The sequence below is a fragment of the Chenopodium album genome, chromosome 13 (assembly GCF_948465745.1).
Source record: "Chenopodium album chromosome 13, dcCheAlbu1.1, whole genome shotgun sequence".
In the NCBI taxonomy this organism is placed as follows: Eukaryota; Viridiplantae; Streptophyta; class Magnoliopsida; order Caryophyllales; family Amaranthaceae; genus Chenopodium; species Chenopodium album.
In genome coordinates, this window is record NC_137846.1 from 5,048,681 (window position 1) to 5,068,582 (window position 19,902).

Consider the following 19,902-nt stretch of genomic DNA (forward strand, 5'->3'; position numbering starts at 1 on the left):
TCAGCTCCTAATTTCCTTCTTTCATAAAATATTCATTTCAGTTCAGTTCAGCTCATTTCAATCAATAAGAACAGGCCCTTACTATTTGATTCAAAAAAGACGGTAACACAGGCATAGAAGATGAATTTATTACTTATGCATCTAAAATTCTAAAGTACAAACTATTATTCTCATAAGTATTATTGCAACAACTAAAAACAACCATTACAAATAAATAACATAGAGTATTATGAACTAGCAACTATTTTCTAATTTTAATAAAGATTTATTTCAAAACTCAATTTTATTGATTATTTTACTCCTTTTGTTCCTATCATATTAAACCACACATAATGATGAAATAATCATCTATATACATAAATGAATATAGCAATTAGCAAGTGTCAAAAGTCTTCCTAATCTCGTAACAATTTGACTAAAAATCTCACAAAATATAAATCAAATACGACCGGTAAAATAAAACTACGGAGATACAATCATCATAAGGAAAGGGAGGGAATACATCTCAAGTTCTTAACACACAAATATACCGCCAAAGTGAATAAAACGTAAACACACAACAAAAAAGAGTGGGTAAAAACGGTAATTGGAGCTAAAAAAAAACTAGCAATAAAAATGGTCAAAAATTGAAATGATCCTAAGCATTAGCATTTAGCACAGTATCCTGTTCTTGTTGCCTCCTCTGCTTTTTTTTTCCCCCTTTTCTTGGCCCCGATTATACAGCAACTCTGCTAACCTTACGCCGTCTTCTACTACTACCCACCTGGATCTTCTCTCTATTTCTCTCTCTAAATTCTCTCTCTAACCCTCTAAGTTATAACTCTTGTTGGATTAGAACTTTCTAGATTACTGTGTTTGGCTTAGTTCCTCTTGAAATCTGAGAAGAATTTGATGAAATTCTGATTTCCCAGAAATTTTGTGCCCTTCATTTTTGATTTTTCATGATTGGCTTTTTTGGGGTTTGAGTTTTGAGTACAATTTCAGCTAATTTTAGACCTTTTTCAGTTTCTGGGTATTCTTCCTTTTGCTGCCAATTTTTTTATATAGTAATAAGGTTGGTGTTTGTTTTGTGTTTTTGCTATAATTATTGTTTAATTTTGGATAATTCTGATGTGGGTTTTTCTGGGTATTATATTTTAATCAAGATTGTATCATAAAGATTGAATTTTTTAACCTATAATCAGTTCTAATTAGTGGGATTATTATAGTATATGGTGATACTGTGATTAAACAATTAGTTTGACTAGTACCTTTAAATTATTCTAATTGTGTGTATCTTTGTGATTAGGACATCAGTTAAATAAGAACTCATTTGGGCTGTTTTTATTTTACTAATTTAGAGGGTTTCCTTCTAATTTTTATACTACTGTATATGCCACTCATTCCTGTAAACTTTGAGCATGAATTTCCAAAGAAAGTGTTGAGCTCAATGAATTGTGAAAACATTGTTCTTAGTGCTGGATGCCTTTAATTTGGTTTTATTGATAGAAATTGAGATTTGAATGAAACTGATTTCGGGTTCGGAACTTGGTTGCAGGACTTGGCTTTGCTAGAAGAGAAGTTTGTGTTGTGAAAGATACAATTTTGATCTGTAATATGCCTTTAACTGAGCTTGTTAGGATGTTCAAAGGGAAAGTGGATGTCACCAATGAAGCTGCCTCTACTTCTATTGATCCTTCTTCTAGGTATACTTCTATTAGTAGGCTAATCTTTATAGGTTAGGTTTTATTTTGGTGATTTGAATATACCTTTATTTTTCCTTATTGTGTACTTATATTGGTGTATTTTTTGGGGGAATTGGATGCAGACCTGATACTGATTGTGTTGAGCTAGTTTGGGAAAATGGTCAGCTTATGATGCAAGGTAATAAAGCTAGAAAAAGTACTAATTCAAACCATTTTCAAACCTTTGGCCTCAAGTCTCAAGATGGTAGGAATGGTTCTAATTGCTCGAAAATGGCCAAGTTTGGCACAATGGATTCTGTAATGGGTGATTTTCCAATGTCTGTACCTTCTTGTGAAATGGGTTTGGATCAAGATGTTGACTTGGTACCTTGGTTGAATTATCCCATGGAAGAACCTTTGCATAATGACTATACTTCTGACTTCTTGAATGAGTTATCAGGAGTTACAATTAACGATCTCCCTACCGAGAATCATTTAGCATACCGGGAAAGGAAAATTAGTTTTCATGGTGATGGCCATGATAATTCTGCAAGCTTGAAGCATAACAACACATCTAAGGATTTTTCAAGTAATGAGAAGGATACTAGAGGGGGAAGTATTGAGGTACCGCAATTTATGTTTCCCTTCCAGCAAAGTGTCCCCAGATCAGGAATTTCTGATATTACTGGTAGCAATGCAAGCAACACCCACCATGTTGGTTCACGAGACTCCGGTCTTAATCCATCTTCACTAAGTGCTTTTACCAGCTTGAGGTTGCAGAAGCTGGATGCAGGGCAGCCTAGCACTACTAGATCGGGCTTTACAAATTTTCCCTGCTTTTCGCGGCCTGCTGCTCTTTCTAGAGCTAATTATGTGACTGTAAATCCCTCAAAGAGATTAGAGGATGGGAATAAAAGGTGCACCTTGAGTAGTAGTAATCCTGCTAACTCTACTCTGGTTAATTTGGATAGTGGTTATTCCCAAAAGGAACCCGTATCTCACAATCAATCCATTATGGCACCAACAAACAACATTTCAACTGCTTTGCCCACAAAGCCGCATACTGAAGAGCTGCTTTCTGCAAATCAACCTATGTGTAGAGAAGACATAGCTAAAAATCAGGCATCACAAAATCAAGTGTGTGATTCACCAATGAGCAAAGTGGGTACCAGTGGTGATAGAATCATGGAGCCAGTAGTTGCAACATCTTCTGTATGTTCAGCCAATAGTGCAGAAAGAACTTCGAATGAGCCTGCACGCAATTCGAAAAGGAAGTCTCGTGAAACAGAATCAGAAGATCCTAGTGAAGTAAGATTTCTTCTTACTCCTGATGAATGTTATCTGCTTCTTGTCATTCTAATTTCCAATTCTCATGTTAAGCTGGAAATTGCCTAACTTGCAGGAAATTGAAGAGGAATCAGTGGGTGGAAAAAAACCTTCTCATGGTCGCGGTGGCTCAAAGAGAAGCCGAGCTGCAGAAGTGCATAATCTATCTGAGAGGGTAAGCTCTTAGTTTGCAAGTTAGTATCTGTAGTGGTGACTAGTGAGACTGGTGACAATTGCAATTAGAAACTAATGTGTACCTTTTGAAATGTTACTAACAGAGACGAAGGGATAGAATTAATGAGAAGATGCGTGCATTACAAGAGCTCATACCCAACTGCAATAAGGTAATGCTTTTGATACGTTCGATGCCTTTGGTTAGATATACCATCTGTGTTTCATTTGAATTCTTGGGGTGTTAAGACTCTATGAGTCAGAAAATCAAGTCAAAATATGTAATTGGTGCTCACTTTTCTATCATACATGACTGCTAACTATTCCTTCCCAAACACTAGGCGGACAAAGCTTCGATGCTTGATGAGGCTATAGAGTATTTGAAGACTCTCCAACTTCAGGTACAGGTGAGCTATTAGGCTGCTGTGGCAGCTTGTTTGGCATAAGTTGCAAGTCAATTGAATGGTAATGAAGTTTTATGTGTAATATTGAATTGAACATTATTGGATGTTCAAGGTATTGATTTTCCATTAGCAAGCATTTGCTTTTCTTCCATTTTCATTACCATCCAGAGGTGTGGATATAAGTGATGATGAAAATGAATGAAAAGGGAAATGTCTGGCTATTTAGATGCATTTCGTCGAACATTAACATGGAAGACTTCATTACCATTCCCTTGATTTATTAATTTGTACTCAAAATGCCTTCAGAAACAGGATAATCTGTTGGCTTACATCAGTTAGTGGATGCTGCAGGTATTGTCAATGGGTGCTGGGATGTATATGCAGCCTATGATGCTACCACCAGGAATGCCACCGATCCATGGAGCACATATGCCACATTTCTCTCCCATGGGTGCCATGGGGCTTGGAATGGGTATGGGAATGGGCTTTGGGATGAACATGCTAAACATGAATAACAGCACGAAGATGGTACCTTTCCAAGGCCCACATTACGCTATCCCTGGAACCGGGCCAATGTTCCACGGAATGCCAGGTTCTAATCTTCGGGCATTTCCGCACCATGGTCAAGGATTACCAATGTCCATGCAGCAAACTCCTACAGTTTCCGTTCCAATGGGAAGTTTTTCGAAGATTCCCATAGGATTAAATGCCTCGGGTGTTGCTGGGTCATCAAATGCAACACATCTAGCACCATCTAGTAGTAAAAAGGATGCTAACCCAAAAGTAATTTCTAGCATGGATAGCAACAATGTTAACAGCTCCATGAATCAGGCAACAAATCAGGTATTTGCATTTTGTGCCTACATTTGGATCTTCTAGTATTGTGACATTATTAGTCTTCAATAATTGATATCACCACTAGATATTTGCATAATTCATATATTTGAATGAGTTGGACTTTTCTTATTCCTGTGAAAATACATCAGGGGTCAATTATTGAACAACATTAGGAGTTTTAGGACTTAGGATTGTGGTAAAATGACAAAGTTGGCTGCTAGCCTATTTTTTAGTACTCCATTCGATTTTTACTTTTATAGTCGTTTATATGGTCAAGTTTAAAGAGAGGTTGATTGTTGCATTGATTTTCAAAATGATCTGTTTTCCCAAGAAATTTAGTATTGCATTAATGTCTTAAACTAGCCAATAATAATGCAATGAGAAAATTTAGTTAAGATAATATGTGATAGAGGGTAAAACCAACTGTTTATTGTTTTGATGGTGGGATAAATATATCTACAACCAACCTTCACGGCTTCACCATAACTGTGTGTTATTCAAATTGCAGACATCAAAAGAAGGTATTTAGGAGTCTACTTTGTGCCACAATCAAGGTCGAGATATTAATGCTTCAGAAACTGCTGAAGCTGCCTACAGAAACGACGTAGCTGATACGACTGACAGAAACTTGTTGCCTGTTTTTGAATGGAACAGTGGCAAACTGCAACATGTCATCTTCATAAGATGTACAAAAGTATTGACAAGTAACCTGTTTCAAAGTGTATATATTATCAGATTAGATGTTTGATCGGCGGTGCTCCAAAGTCCAAACGATAAGAGAATTTCTCATCTGCTATGTGCCAATCCGTGACCCCTGTTAATTGGAAGTATAGTATGCTTGAGAGCGGCATTTCCGACTAAAATGCAGAGTTTTTGCCCTCTACAAACACTAAGGTTAGGTCTTTTGTAGATCTGTACATCTTATGAAGATGACATTGTGCTTTGATATCCTAGAGATGTATATCTGGTTTAAGTGTATATTTCCAGTGCAAAAGCCTTTTTTTTTTCGAGGAAATACTCGTATATGATATATTTATCACCATACATCTCTAATAAATCAAGGGAGCTGTGTTCCCTTGTCATCACCTACATTACACTAAACATCAAGGAAATACTTCTGTAAATGTACACCAAATATGGTGGCTTTGATGATTTTCATAATGTAATACTCTATGAAATAGTTAGATGAATATTTATTTCTGTTACAGCATATGAAAATAAAAGAAATTATTGCCTTTTCCTCTCTGTCTTTAGTTTGTATCCAAATATTCCAAAACTACATAAAGAAAACACTTTCTTCTCTGGTATACTTAGATTTAGCTACTCGATATGGAGTGAACTAATGCACTCTCTTAAAGACCTGACTTTTCCCGAAGTTGATTTATCTTCGGGTTTGTAGGGAGCTATGAAGGCTAGTGATGTAGATGGAATTTCATCTCTACTGTTAAGTACCAACTAGACAACTAATTTGGTTGTAGTATGCAAATTGATTAGCTATTAAAACATGTAAGACAAGATTACTTTTTGGGATTAGATGTGAATGCACGCAACGTTTGAAACCCACGGTAGATCCAGACCAAGTATTGCTAGTGAAGATTGGAACTGACACATACACATGATCTATGTCTGGATATAATTGATTCAGCAATTCCAACTATTGTTAAAAGTAGTCAATTCATGGAAGGTAAGCTTTAATGAGAGATTATGATGCGTAGTACATATTTGTACTTAATTTACTAACTGCTCATGATTAATATGGAGTAGATGTAGAAACCTAATTCTCCCTTCGTCGACTTTTGTTTGCCCAAATTGGTAGAACCAAATGCAATTTATTTCGGAGTAAAACGGTTCCCCATAAACATTTGTCGTATGGGACAAACAAAAAAGGGTGGAAGGAAGAGTTCTTCAAGTCACTTGAAATTAAGTTGCTTATATAATGAAACAACCCGTTTACTCGACTTAAAAGACATACATCTTGTAAAGCAAAAGCTTTAGATGCTTTGATATCAGTACAGAAAGATAACAAGCATACAGAATCTATAACATTTAATACAGCTAAAAATTTAGAAAAGAAAAACATTAAAACAAGCTCATGGTTAGTCTTGTCCTCAACAGAAAGCTGAAAGTTCAATTTTGCACCACCATTTGTAAACCATCCTGCTCCTCTAAAGAAAACACAAATAAGGATATAGTCCCATATGGAAAAAATTACTAGGAACAACAATGATTAAAACTCATACGAGAAGACATTACTTAGCCTGGGTCATATCCCCAATCGACGAGAACAAAATTCAGGTTATCAACAAAATTGGGGGAAGCTCAAGCAATTTTAGTATAAGTTGCAAATAGAACAATTAGTAATACCAGATTGAAGCAAGCTATCCTCAGAGAATTTATCCTTGAAATGGTACAGGTGTTTTAAGCAGCTTCCCAGGAAATGGCACAACTTCTAACATACAAATCAGATTGTTGTTTCTGAACAGGTTTTATCTTCAATAGAGATCATTCTATTAGATAAAAACAAAGCCCACACATTTAACGTATTTCAGAGTTGTTCTAACAGCAGAAGACCAGGGATCATGCCAAATACCATGACATGGGAGCGAAGCAAGATCAATTGTTTTTAAATCCATATTCGCTAAAGGAACAATGCACAAGCAAAAATGAAGACCCAACAAACTTCAATAGTCTCATTCAAATCATCTCTTCCACATTCCCTCTTTATCTCTTATGCCTCTTTTAGGTGCAGTCGGCTCCAACAGATAGCAACAACCTACTACTTAAGTTGCAAGTCGGTATCACACTTGGTTATTACTGGCACCATCTTCCACCCTTTCTACAGGCTCGCCCACATCTCCATCTATCATACGTTTATTCCCTTCTGCCTCATTGATCTGACTACTGAGCTCCCCATCTACTTCTTGTGTCTCCAGTTTAGAGATAGAAATAGGCTCTCCATCGACAAAACCATTCTTTTCAAGAGCTTCCCCTACAGGATGATCTGTATTATCCAAAATGCTGTTGGGAACATTAGTGTCGCCTGCATTTTGCTCCATGGCAGCTTCAGATCCCTTAGCCTCAGAAGCAAGAGAAATGCTTTGTGTATCCGCAATTGATGCCACATCACCATCTGTGTGCATGTCATTTTGTAAACTAGCTCTATTGACCATTTCAGAAGCTTCACCATCCTCCTGAGGTCTTACATCATCAGAGGAATCCACTTCCATGACGCTCACAGGTTCCGGAGTTTCAGAGCTCAGTAGTGAAGCCTGATTAGCTGCATTATTAGCCAACTCTTCTAAGTGTTTCTTAGCTTCTATTTCTTCCGCTTTTCTGTACTGATCCATGAGCTGCCGGATACTCTCCAGTTCAGCAACACGATCTCCATATCGTTTCTGTAAAGTTTTCTCTACCTCTTTCTGCTTCTGGACTTCTTCCCAAAGGCCCTTGATTCTAAATGAAGCTGCCATATTTTCCTGTCTCTGCAAAGCTAGGAAGCAATCCAATTCAGTTCCAGCTGTATTCATCTGTTTGAATGTGAGCTCGATTTGTGTCTTCAGTTTATCAGCCCGCATCTGAAATACATAAGCTATAACAGCTTAGCATCATCATGGTTATAAATATCAAATACTACATCTACATGTGCTCTGTGTAACAAATTATATTGTACAAACACAAAGATGCACAAAGGCTGGATGTGGTCTTGACCTATAGTCAGACGAAACCAGCAAGGTAATATGGTGAACACCCCATCAGAAAGCATTAAGTTATAGAGCCTTGAAGAGCACGTAACCTCACATGCATAACCATTTATATGTAATAAATCTATTTCTACACACAAACTAGCTAGAAAAGCATGCCAGAAGATTGTGTATTCAAATCTTCTCATGGCCATCACATTCACAGTGCTTCAAAAAATTTGCAGGACAAATCCACATTAACCCTTCATATCAAACTACACATAAAAGTAGCAGCTTCACAAAGAAAGTAAAGATGTCTTATGTCTTAATCTCCCTAATCCATAGTACTTGACTTACATAGTATGAAGACAATTCTAAACACAATAATTTTCTTGAGAGGATTCAAAGGAATTGGATTACCCTGTAATTTCTCTTTGGTTACAATGTGAAGATACCTTGTCCTCTACAGTAAACTTTTACTTGATTAATTAACATAGTACCTTTTCTTATTTAATAAAAGAAACCTAGGTATGATCTTTAGATGCGTAACATTTTTTTTATTGGTTATCAGAAACAGAACCATTTCAAAAATACCTCAAAATTCCAAGGTCATATGAAGAACTTGGCTGTCATCAAAATTGTTTCACATAGTAACTTAAAAAGAAAATGGGTGAAATTTCACTAGACAAGTACTACCAATAAGACAGATCTGAGCTGAGCTATGGCTTAGACAGCCAGCAAGTTGATGTTCACTATAAGTACATGAAGAAGAATGTAAGAGGTCAATGGCTTAATGACGTCGTGTTTCAATCTATATACGATGCCATTTAAATTAAAGTATGATGTTGCTTAACACATGCTGTCCTTATTGGCTTATTCAGAACAACCCCCGCCCCTTAGCCAAAAAATTAAAATAAATAAATTATAAATAAACTGAAACAAATTCTGAATACAGAAATAGCAATTAAATACAAATTTAACATAAAAACCAACCTTATAACCATGAGTAAGAACATCAATCTTTTTCTCAAGCCGTTGTGCCTTTTTATTATCATCATCCATCTTCCTCTTAACATTTTCAAATTCATTTTGTAAGGCAGCAAGCTTCTCTACAGTTCCAGCCACACTGGAGAGACCATAAGCATTACGAGTAGGAAAATACATCAAATCATTTAAGCAAGTCTTGTGTGCCTCAACAAAATCATCTAAGGTCTCTTCCTGATGTCCCATTGCTACACATAGATACTGCGCCTCTTCCTCAATGATTGAACCAGCCTGACACAAAGAATACAAGCCATTAAAACATAAGAATATGAATTATACATTACTAGATAATACTCCTAACATTGAACATCAGCAAATGAGTGCACTTCAGTAGCATTAGATATATGCAGCAAACAGATCATTTCACAAATAAATCACCTACTATATCCAAGTTGTATTGATCAGTTGGATGTGCACAGTGCTTGGAGCACAAAAGTAACTCATGCTTAAGAATGGATAAGGGGGAAGGAAATCAGCAATACAATTCCATCAGCATCCCTACATTTTTTTTTTTTAAAAATAAATCAGCATCCCTATATTCTTTTTAAAGTGATGCAGATTTTTTTAAAACAAGCATTTATTAATTCAATATAAAATCCACATTTTCACAAATCTTAAACAATGTACTTTGGCCCTATTTGGCAAAACGTAGTTGCAGGGGTTGCTGTTAGTTTCTCTGTAGTTGTGGTAGAAGCAGTTATCTAGAACAAGATATTAGCTGGGAAGATTGATAATATAAGTTTGAGGGTTAGATAAAGTAGCTATTGACTACTTAGTTTTAAAAAGCACGCCTTCAGTGAGGCTCAAGAGTTGGCGCCTTAGCTCTACGAGGCTCAAAGACGTACAAAGGCACGCACCTTTGCGCTTTTTTCTAGGCTGTTTCTTGCGTTTTTGAGCCTCATTTTGCACCTCATGTTGTAAAGCATCAATAGCTATTACGCAAGTTGTTTTTTTCTAAATAAACACCATGGGACTTTGTGATGGGCAGGTTTAATTTAATTCTAGAGTGAGAAATCCCCTATCCCCCAATTTGATTTGAAGAACCCTAGATATTGATCACATGGCCCTTTCACCTTTTCTCATGACTCCACTATTACACTTATTTAATAGAAATTATATATATTTTTTTCAATATGATTAAAGTGCGCCTCACCTACAAAAGGCCCGCGCCTTTGCCTTGTGCCTAGGCTCCAAGGACTTTTGCGCCTTGGTGCTACCTCCACCACTAAAATTTGTTAGACTACCCCCACCACTACATTGCTAAACACAGATGTTTTATCAAGTAATGGGTTTGACTTGGTCAAACCACTAAAAGCTACTCAAAACCTAGTGCCAAACATGCCCTTTATAGTTTAGTAAGTTTAAACAGCTTCTAAGTTGGGCATAATTAGAATACAGATAGGATCCATCCGTGTAGCATCTAAAATTTCAAGTTATTACATTGTGTTTAGCCATTTAGCCGATTGAAAATTAGACCTACCCCCTACAATCAATTTCAAAATATTGACTTTCTCTTCCTGGATGATACTAGCCTTTCTGTCAGCCATTAATCATTGAGTACTCTCATACAAGAGTCACTAAATGGAATAACAAAACAACACAATGAAGAACTCAAATTGAAGTTATCAACAAAACAAAACAAAACAAAAAAGGGAGCAAATGATTCTCTCATAATTGTAAGATACGGACACACATTCGGCTCCCCATGGCTCTTGAATTCCTGAACAAGTAACGGCATCCTTTCACCTTACAGAAAAAAGGGTCATCCATCAACCAGATAGCTTGAGGCAGAAAGATGAGAGTGCAGTTGACTGCAGACTCAGGTTAGTGAAAGGATGTAGGAAAGCAGCACAGCTCAAGATCCATTGAAGAAATATCTACAACTCATTTGCCTCCCTCTGTCCTAAAATTAACAAAATGCACCGTGTTGGCAAGGTCTGAGGATGTCAAGGTTTACACAACCTTCCAAGTTCTAGACAGGTCATACCCTACCCCATCTTACAGATCATAAAACCGTAGATATACCCTCGTACAAAAAATGATATACTGCACATTAGGAAATATTGAGAATCATGTCATTTAATAGCCAAGAGAATAGATGACATGAGCTGATAGAACACAAACAATCGATCCATGAGAGAGACTTGCCTCATCATCGGTAAAGCCCTAATGTACCATTCCATTACCATGAAGTAAATGGCTCAAAATATAAGAACAAGGGATTTCAAATCTAAACCCTAGATTTGGGAGTAATATACTACGTATATATCTTCTTTTTCAACCTGGGCCAATAAAAAAGAATCAATATTTTTTCACTTTTTATTAAGTGTGCCTCATTTGAATGAGGTGTGCCTAAGGAAATCCCATCACCTGGTGAGCCTTAGTGGCCTCCAGTTTTTTATACATATTAGGGCTGAGCAACACCGGGTACCCGGTTAAAACTCATGGAACTGGAATTGGAACTGGTTAGTACCGGGTCCGATATTTTGGACCCGGAATTGGAACTGGTCTTATCCGGGTACCAAAATTGTGGAACTGGTCCCGGAACTGGTGGGAACCAGTTCCAAAACCGGGTACCCGGTTCTTTATTCCCCAATATATAAAATTATATTAAATTGGCTATAATTAAATAAATTAATCAAACAATGGGCAAAATTAAATAAATTTATACAATTTCACTATCATATCAAAATTTATCAAGCAATTACAATGTAAATTAACATTCGACAAAGTTGATACTACACAGATCGAGCTTCGTTTCTCTCAATTTTGATTTTCGCTGAAAAAAAAAACTTAATACAATTCCTACCGTATGTATTTCATTTGACCTTCTCTTGTTAAAGTGATGAACAATTGAACACAATACATGTTTTGGAAGATTAAAGACAGAAAAAGGAAGTAGGAGAAAGGGTAAGTGGAAAAGGAGTTGCTTTAGATTTGAGTGGGTGGAGGATTGGAGGCGTGAGAGTTGAGAGGGTGGAGGCGTGGGAGTATTAGGGATTTAGGATAGATGGGTTTTATGTATTGGGATTGGGCCTAATGTATTACTTGGGCTGCACAAGTTCTTTAAATCCTAAAACAAAAAAACCAATACTAATATTTGGATCTGATTTAACCGGGTACCCGGTGGGTACCGGGTCCTAATATTTTGGACTTGGAATTGGAATTGGTTGGAACCGGGTCCTTATTTTTAGACCCGGAATTGGAACCGCTTTAACCGGTTCCGGGTCCGGACCCACCAGGTCCTAACCAGTTTCAGTTCCAAAACCGGGTACCCATAATTTTTGCTCACCCCTAATACATATCCCAAATCATGTACCATCTTAGGCTTTCAGCAGTCAACACAGGATTCTAGTCCTAGATTATTAGATCCACTTTTGGGCTTGGTATAGCTGTTCCTATATCATTTGTTCCAAAAAAAAGTAGCATCAAGCTTGAAACGTTGCATTGATGAGTTGATTAGTGACATGGATATTTTTGTGACAAGTAAATTTCTTCAAAAGACAATAATATTTCTGGGATAAAATATTAAAGCAGCTGACTGGTAGGAAAAAAAACTTCATCAAAACTTGTTGTGGTGGCCTAGTAGTTTATGTTATCCTTAAAGATAAAAGTAGAGAATAGTGCTTCTTATTAATAGTTTATCAATATCAATAATGAGATTCATCATCTGATTTCCATGTTGCCAATTCAGGTTCTTGAATTTTAAATTAAAACCATTGTACTCCCTCCGTCCCATAATATAGTTCCTGTTTTCCTATTTTGGAGAATCAAAACATTGTTCCTATTTCCATTTTTGGATAATATGTAAATATCATTATACCCTCACTTTTTTAACTTTATTCATTGTACTTCCTAATTTACCATTGAATTTTACACATGCTTTGTACTTTTTTCCACTTTCTTTCTCTAACTTTTGTCTATGATTGTACTTTTCACTTTTATTAATGTATTTTATCCACTTTCTCCTCCTATTTCTTAAATACCGTAAAAAAACACAAACAAGAACTATATTATGAGACGGAGAGATTAGATTTTAAAAAGGAAATGCACACATAAATTGGTACATGAATAGAAATTTACCTCTTTCAGTTCATCTAATTCAAAATCCTCAATGACAGGTACTGTATTAGCACTTCGCTTAGCTGCTTTCTTCTGCTCTTTCTCACTAAGTGGATACTTGGCATTATCATGCTCTAGCAAACTCAGCAACTCTTTTCTTACCATTTCATCTGCCTGCTCAATGTCAGTAGGAGGGACAAGTGAGCTCTTGTCTTCACCAGCTCTCATCAATGAATTCTTAATGAGCTCAACAGAGGCAGAAGGAGGTCGAGGAAGCTCCCTTTGCAGCACTTTTGACCTCTTTCTGAGTAATGCCTGCTGCCTCGCTTCTTCTGCAGCCTTCTCACGGGCTAACCTATCAGACATATCTTCTTCAATCTTCTCCTCTGGATCTTCGGAATCCTCGGGTTCTGGACGAACAACTACTTCATACTCGTTTTTGGGCTCTGGTAGACTACTTAGACCCATACGCAGGTTCCTTTTCAGTTCAGCTTGTCTCCGAAGTTCAAGTTTTGCACTATCATGCATATCCATTTCTTCATTAATACGAAGTTCATCCCTGATAGGAGTTCCTTTGGGGGTCATGCTGAAAGAATTTCCATCCCTAGAGGGAGTCATACCAATTCTTGGAGTAAGACTTGTTCCTCCAGGAGTTGCTGAAGGAGTAAGCATTGGATTAGGAGTTTGAACATCCCTCTTCTTTGGAGTGACGCCAGAAAAATCTGAAGGATGCAAATCTGGGTTGTCTCCTCCAAGCAATGGTGTTTGAGATTCCCTCAGTCTTGCCAGATTTTCAGCTTCCATCATGATAGCATCACCCTTCCCAGCAGGGGTTCTCTGGGGAGTACGCATGGGTGTCATCCCCTGTCGAGGTGTCTGGGAGTAATTTGCAAGAAGAGCATGGGTTGCACCACTCCCATCAGCATGTTCTTGATTTCCAGCCAAAAGATCACTAGCATAACCCATTCGTGCAATTTCTTCCAACTCCTGGTCAGAGATCTGTGGAGGAGGAAGCATCAGTTTTGACCTTTTTCTAACTGTCTCAGGATCATTAAGTTTGTTGGCCTGCATTATCGCTCCTGGAGCATCTTGCCTCTCAGCAATCTTATTCTTTGCAATGTCTTGTTTCCTTAATCGGGCTTCCCTATCCACCCTTCTCTCTCCTTCAAGTTCATCAATTGTTGTGGGAAATTTAGGTTGCTCTACAGGTCTATCTTCTTCAACAACATCATAAAACCCTGGTGGAGGCCTTTTCTCAAAAGGGATCTCGGCATTATAATCTATACCTTTTCTTTTCCTCTTCCTTTGCCTGACGTCTATACCAGCTGCCTTGAGTTCTCTTCTTTTCTGCAAAGAAGCAAGCCTCCTTGCCTCTTCAAGCTGCTTCTCTCTAGCTTTCCTTTTAGCCTTTTTACCCCTTGTATTGGCTAACCGAGCTCTTGCTTCAGAGAGCATTTCTTTCTCATCTTCATCCATATCAACAGGATCTGGTCGTGCTGGTTTAGACTCTGGATTAGGATCAATTTCTCCGGGACGCAATTTACGTGGGTCATCTCCAGGTTCATAATTATCATCCTTAGTACAGGCTGCATCAAGAAGTTTCTCATATCGCTCAAGACATTGAGATGGAGTACGACCAACAATAGGTGCAATAGTTCTCCACTGAGTTGGCATAAGCTTCGCAAGATGAAGTAGCTTTTCATCTTCTTCTCTAGTCCACTCTGTCTACAAGTTTCAAGGAGATTAAGAATCAGTATCACTTCCTAAGACTTGTTCAAGTTAATTTAAAAGAGGGGGAGAACGTAAAAATGCAAATAAAAGCTTCATTAAACCTTTTCCAATGTACTTGCTACCAAGAATGACAGAGTAATACCGCATTCAATTTAATAAACAAACAAACAGAAAAAGGCAAACCAGATTTTTTTTTTTTTTTTTGGGGGGGGGGGGGGGTAAATATAGTAATAACGAAAAGGTTATCAAAAGGTTTACCAATATCAAGCGCCTCCTACAACACCCCAGCTTATGAACTACACAAAATGTGGTTACACATTATTTGGAACATTACAACAACTGACGTGTAACGATATCTCCAACATCACAACAGCTTTTCTAGGTATACAGATTAGATTTTCGAACATCCATCACTCCCATAAAATGAGTTCCCATCCCCCTCATTCTCTCTCGAGTCTCTCCGACCTCTAATTAAATCAATTTACTTCTATTTCATCACCATCTAATTTCTGCCAGTGTGAATGTGTGATTAGCATAACTAGAGTATCAGCATACATGCAATCTTCGCCGCTTACACTACAAAAAGCATATAACTCCAGAATCCGAGATCAAATTTAGATAAGTAAGCTCATAATTACACTCATGATTAATAGCAAGAACTAAAACTCAATCCTTCAACCTAATGAAGAACCACATTCCAATCACCATCACCCTACTACTAATTCAACTTCAGTAAGCATTAAAATCACCAAAAACAACCTTAAATTATATAAAATCAAACCAAATTAACTCGATAAAATTGATGGAAAATTCATTGATAACACTGAACAATCAAACAAAAATGAGCAGAGAGAAAGTAAAGAAGATGAATACCTTCTTAATAGAAGGGTCAAGCCACTCATACCAACGAGCTTTACACTGTTTAGCAGATTTACGAACAAGGAGAGAAGAAATTCGAGCCCATTGATTCTTCCCATATTTCATAACAGCAGCTTTAAGAATTTCATCTTCGGTGTTCTTCCAAACACCACCTTTGATCATAATCCTCATCTTGAATCCCTTTTATTAATCGACCCAAAATCAAAATTGTTTTTAAGGGTTTTTGTGTTTCGATTCAACGAAGTTTGAATTGAAGAAAAAACGAGAAATTGTTCGATTTCTAAATGGGATTTCTGGGGTTTGAAGGATATTGATGATGGAAAATTAGGGTTTATGAGCTTGGAAATTGACGGCAATGGCGGGTTCAGAGGAGAAGGAAAGGTGAAAGGGATTAGGGAAGAGGAGAGAGAAAGAATGGTGATTTTTGTTACTTTTCGTTGGTTTTTCTCTCCCTTCAGATCCGGAACCCGAATTCGATTACTACTTGACAAAAATGGATCAATCCTACATTTGAGAAAAACTTTACCCATGGGTCGTATCAGCCAAAGATGAGCGTAAGCATGCCATGAATATGACCCGACTCGGCACGACGTAAGAGGTTAGTCAATGGATTATGAGTTGCGAATGGACATCATCACATCAATATCAAAATTGGGCACGAGCCCAACATGGTCACACCAGCATTCAGATAGCGTGAGTCTAGCATGACACGTAGGTTTGGTCATCTCGATTGGTGCCAAGCTCTACCATCTACACTATTTTGTAATGGGTAGAGGCACCGAAAAACAAAAACTTGAAACTTGTGTTTGAGCTCAATCTTGAAGTTTGGTCAAGCCTTATCTTTCGACAATTCGACCCAAATGTGGTTGTATGGCCATGTGATCAACTCTAAAGTCAAGCCTATTGTGGCGCACAAATGGTTATTTGGCCTAGTAGCTTGAAAAATTGTTGACCTTAATTGCAAGTTTACCAATTGTCAATTTGTCATCGGATTTGCATTTTTTTAATCTATCAAGATGATAAACTTGGAGTATGTTTCTCCCTAAGTGACCCAATATCCAACCTTAAAGAAAGGGTTCCTATAGGCTGAAATCACTCACAGACCAACCCGACTCAAATTAGTGTGGTAGACCGTTTGGAAGCGAGTGGAGGTTAAGGGAATCCCAATCACAACGGTCCCCCATTGATGTGTTGTGATAGGCATGTTGAATCATCTTTTGGTTATAATCTTGCTTCGTGCTAATCGTGCACCTTTCTATACTGAAGTATATTCTAAAAAAGAAAAAGGAAAAGCACAACATTTTCCTCTTACCTTTTCTAGTTTTCTTCCATGCTCTTGATTTATGTGCCAATTTAAAGTATATTTTCATGTTAATATATGTCCATTTGAATAAAACCCATAAGCATAATGGGTCCGTACCCCATCGAATCAATCCCTTCAAACACTTCCTTTGCATAATATTATTCAAATAATTTTCACACGAGCTAATTATAGATTGATTTAAACCAAGGAAGAATGCATCATACAAAGTGTATAGTATTCCTTAACAAAGAAAACACAGCTAATACAAGTGATATATATCAGATAGTAACAAAGTGTTTGAAGAGTTCAAATCATGGAGTTTGATATGTCATTAAGTCCTAGAGTTATGTGTGTAGCGCCATCCAAAACCGGGGCGATAGCAGAACAAGCAACTGCACTTGCACAAGCTGGTGTGCCTGTCATCAGCTTATCTACTGGAGAGCCTGATTTCAACACTCCTTCACTTATTGCTCAGGTCTAACTATTACTCCTTTCACATCGCGTGCATTTAGATTTATACTAGTAGCATTACTTATCAAAGTTATATTGTACAGGCTGGTATCAGAGCAATAGAGGAAAATTACACAAGATATACTCCAATTGCTGGTACAGTCGAGCTTAGAACAGCAATCTGTCACAAGCTGAAAGGTAATACACTAATACAGTATATGAACATTCTTGTGTTATGTTTATGATTGATGTGTAGGCCTTAAGGTTTACCTTTATGTTGATTTTTTTGTCATAGAGGAGAATGGAATCTCTTACAATCTCGACGAAATTCTGGTAAGTAATGGAGCCAAGCAATCAATCTTTCAAGCAGTGTTTGCGGTTTGTTCTCCAGGAGATGAGGTACAATAGTTAAACTCCATGCTGCAGTTTTAAGGTCATGAATAATTCAGGCTGCTTTCGATGTCTGAGTTTTTTTTTTTTGTTTTTTTGGTGTATCATGTTGTCAAGCTGTTTATTGTATATTCAGGTGATAATTCCTGCTCCTTATTGGGTGAGTTACCCTGAAATAGCGAAACTAGCTGGTGCAACTCCTCTTATTCTTCAAACAAATATGGCTCGAAACTTTCTGTTAGACCCGAAACAGTTTGAGGCAATGCTTAGTGAGAAGTCGCGATTGTTGATTCTATGCTCGCCTTCCAACCCAACAGGATCAGTTTATCCTAGGGAGCTCCTACTAGAAATAGCTGAAATTGTAGCAAGGCACCCCCGCCTTCTGGTAATTCCATCCTATTTCTATATATATGTCATTTTGATGCAGGTAATATCTGATGTATGCTGAGTTCTGATTGTTTTGTGGCGGTGTTGTTTAATTCAGGTACTATCTGATGAAATATACGAGCATATCATTTATGCACCAGCAAAGCATACTAGTTTTGCAGCACTACCGGACATGAAGAATAGGACCTTGACAGTTAATGGGTTTTCCAAGGTAGCTTAGAAGATTCTGCATAATACAAACTTCTAACCAATGAAGTCCATTCTTTCATCAGCTTAAGCTGCCCTAAGGAAAATATTGGTGGCTTAACATGCTTAATTACTTCCGGAAATTATGTAAAGATTGTATTTAATGTAATATCTGTACTTTCATTGACACTCAATTTTAATGCCTTAGGCCTTCTCCATGACTGGTTGGAGGCTTGGATATCTTGCTGGTCCTAAGCACTTTGTCGCTGCTTGTGGAAAGATCCAGAGTCAGGTATATACGTAGTTCAGTATTGAAAAACTGTCTGACAAGATTATAACAGCAGTAAACATGAGCACTGAGGTAGAAATCCTGGTATCTAACAAATTTTCGGCTGCTGTTATAGTCCACTTCATCTGCTAGCAGTATATCACAGGCAGCAGGAGTTGCTGCTTTAGGAATGGGTAAAGCTGGCGGCAAGGAAGTAGCAAACATGGTTAGTGCTTTCAAGGACAGGCGTGATTTCTTAATTAATAGATTGAAGGATTTACAAGGTGTTAAGACATCAGATCCTCAGGTAATATTAAACTTGATGTCGTGTTAATCATATAATAGCGCTCTTTTAAGCAACTCTGACTCTTTTGATTTGTTGCTTTCTTGCAGGGAGCTTTCTACCTCTTCATTGATTTCAGCTCATACTATGGTTCAGAAGCTGAAGGGTTTGGCACGATAGATAGTTCGGAATCTCTCTGTCGTTATTTACTCAAGAAAGCTCAAGTAATTATGCTTCACTTGCTTCTGTTTGATCACAAACAAGCTATAAATTAAATTTGAGATGCCCTCATGCCCACTTTATTTCTTAAACTAATGCTACTCTCTCTGAATTCCTGTTTTAAGGTGGCGTTAATCCCGGGAGATGCATTCGGAGATGATAAGTGCATAAGAATTTCCTATGCAGCATCTCTGTCCACCCTTCAAGAGGTCATGCAGAGGATTGAGAAAGAGCTTGCTCAACTCAAGCAACCAGTTTAATACTAAGCAAACACTCTGTAACTTATGCTCAAATATGCTTATTTGTACTTTTTGAGTTTTTGTTCCTTTCATACGAAAAACTATGTTACGGTGCCTTGAATGATCTTCAAGAAATAAAATATCACCAGCACAAATACCATTTGTTGTATATGTTGGTTAATTAGAAGGTTTTGATAATCAGTATTCCATCTGTTCGGAATTAGTTGTCACGTTAAACATGACATAATTTTACATACACTCTTTGCAATAGGTGTGCAAAAAAATCTTTCTTGTTACCTACTTCATAATTTATTACTTCATGCGTCCCAGAATAATAGGTCACATTTGACTCTAATGGTCAAAACATACTGACTTTCAC

The 19,902-nt window shown here is 37.3% G+C and overlaps 3 protein-coding genes across 5 annotated transcripts; 2 read left to right on the top strand and 1 right to left on the bottom strand.

Moving 5' to 3' along the window:
* Positions 1-637: 637 nt before the first annotated feature.
* Positions 638-5,647, top strand: LOC145574353 (transcription factor PIF3-like). 3 transcript variants are annotated; one of them, XM_081632122.1, is made up of 8 exons: positions 638-1,054; positions 1,538-1,685; positions 1,808-2,972; positions 3,067-3,165; positions 3,269-3,334; positions 3,503-3,568; positions 3,917-4,408; positions 4,911-5,647. In XM_081632122.1, the coding sequence occupies exons 2-8, from the start codon at positions 1,597-1,599 to the stop codon at positions 4,929-4,931; spliced, it is 1,998 nt and encodes a 665-aa protein (XP_081488248.1). In that variant the 5' UTR covers positions 638-1,054; positions 1,538-1,596; the 3' UTR covers positions 4,932-5,647. The 3 variants fall into 3 exon arrangements, with proteins under 3 accessions (XP_081488248.1, XP_081488250.1, XP_081488249.1); XM_081632124.1 differs by having other exon boundaries at positions 3,503-3,562; XM_081632123.1 differs by having other exon boundaries at positions 638-1,012.
* Positions 5,648-6,522: 875 nt separating this feature from the next.
* LOC145574355 (cell division cycle 5-like protein) lies at positions 6,523-16,236 on the bottom strand. The gene is made up of 4 exons (XM_081632125.1): positions 15,793-16,236; positions 13,210-14,913; positions 9,076-9,357; positions 6,523-7,977 (listed from the first exon to the last, which is right to left on the bottom strand). Exons 1-4 carry the CDS (start codon positions 15,967-15,969, stop codon positions 7,201-7,203), a joined length of 2,940 nt encoding a protein of 979 aa, XP_081488251.1. The 5' UTR covers positions 15,970-16,236; the 3' UTR covers positions 6,523-7,200.
* Positions 16,237-17,326: 1,090 nt separating this feature from the next.
* Positions 17,327-19,672, top strand: LOC145574356 (bifunctional aspartate aminotransferase and glutamate/aspartate-prephenate aminotransferase-like). The gene is made up of 9 exons (XM_081632126.1): positions 17,327-17,576; positions 17,656-17,749; positions 17,847-17,950; positions 18,078-18,326; positions 18,426-18,539; positions 18,723-18,806; positions 18,919-19,089; positions 19,176-19,289; positions 19,410-19,672. Exons 1-9 carry the CDS (start codon positions 17,415-17,417, stop codon positions 19,542-19,544), a joined length of 1,227 nt encoding a protein of 408 aa, XP_081488252.1. The 5' UTR covers positions 17,327-17,414; the 3' UTR covers positions 19,545-19,672.
* Positions 19,673-19,902: the final 230 nt, after the last annotated feature.

Excerpts from the sequence above, each read along its gene's own strand:
- LOC145574353 (XM_081632122.1), top strand. The coding sequence starts at position 1,597 with ATGCCTTTAACTGAGCTTGTTAGGATGTTCAAAGGGAAAGTGGATGTC. Across the intron at positions 3,569-3,916 it reads CTCTCCAACTTCAGGTACAG|GTATTGTCAATGGGTGCTGG; the intron begins GTGAGCTATTAG and ends TGGATGCTGCAG. Across the intron at positions 4,409-4,910 it reads TGAATCAGGCAACAAATCAG|ACATCAAAAGAAGGTATTTA; the intron begins GTATTTGCATTT and ends TTCAAATTGCAG.
- LOC145574355 (XM_081632125.1), bottom strand. The coding sequence starts at position 15,969 with ATGAGGATTATGATCAAAGGTGGTGTTTGGAAGAACACCGAAGATGAA. Across the intron at positions 14,914-15,792 it reads TTGACCCTTCTATTAAGAAG|ACAGAGTGGACTAGAGAAGA; the intron begins GTATTCATCTTC and ends TGAAACTTGTAG. Across the intron at positions 7,978-9,075 it reads TTCTTACTCATGGTTATAAG|ATGCGGGCTGATAAACTGAA; the intron begins GTTGGTTTTTAT and ends TATGTATTTCAG.
- LOC145574356 (XM_081632126.1), top strand. The coding sequence starts at position 17,415 with ATGGAGTTTGATATGTCATTAAGTCCTAGAGTTATGTGTGTAGCGCCA. Across the intron at positions 17,577-17,655 it reads CTCCTTCACTTATTGCTCAG|GCTGGTATCAGAGCAATAGA; the intron begins GTCTAACTATTA and ends TATATTGTACAG. Across the intron at positions 19,290-19,409 it reads ATTTACTCAAGAAAGCTCAA|GTGGCGTTAATCCCGGGAGA; the intron begins GTAATTATGCTT and ends TCCTGTTTTAAG.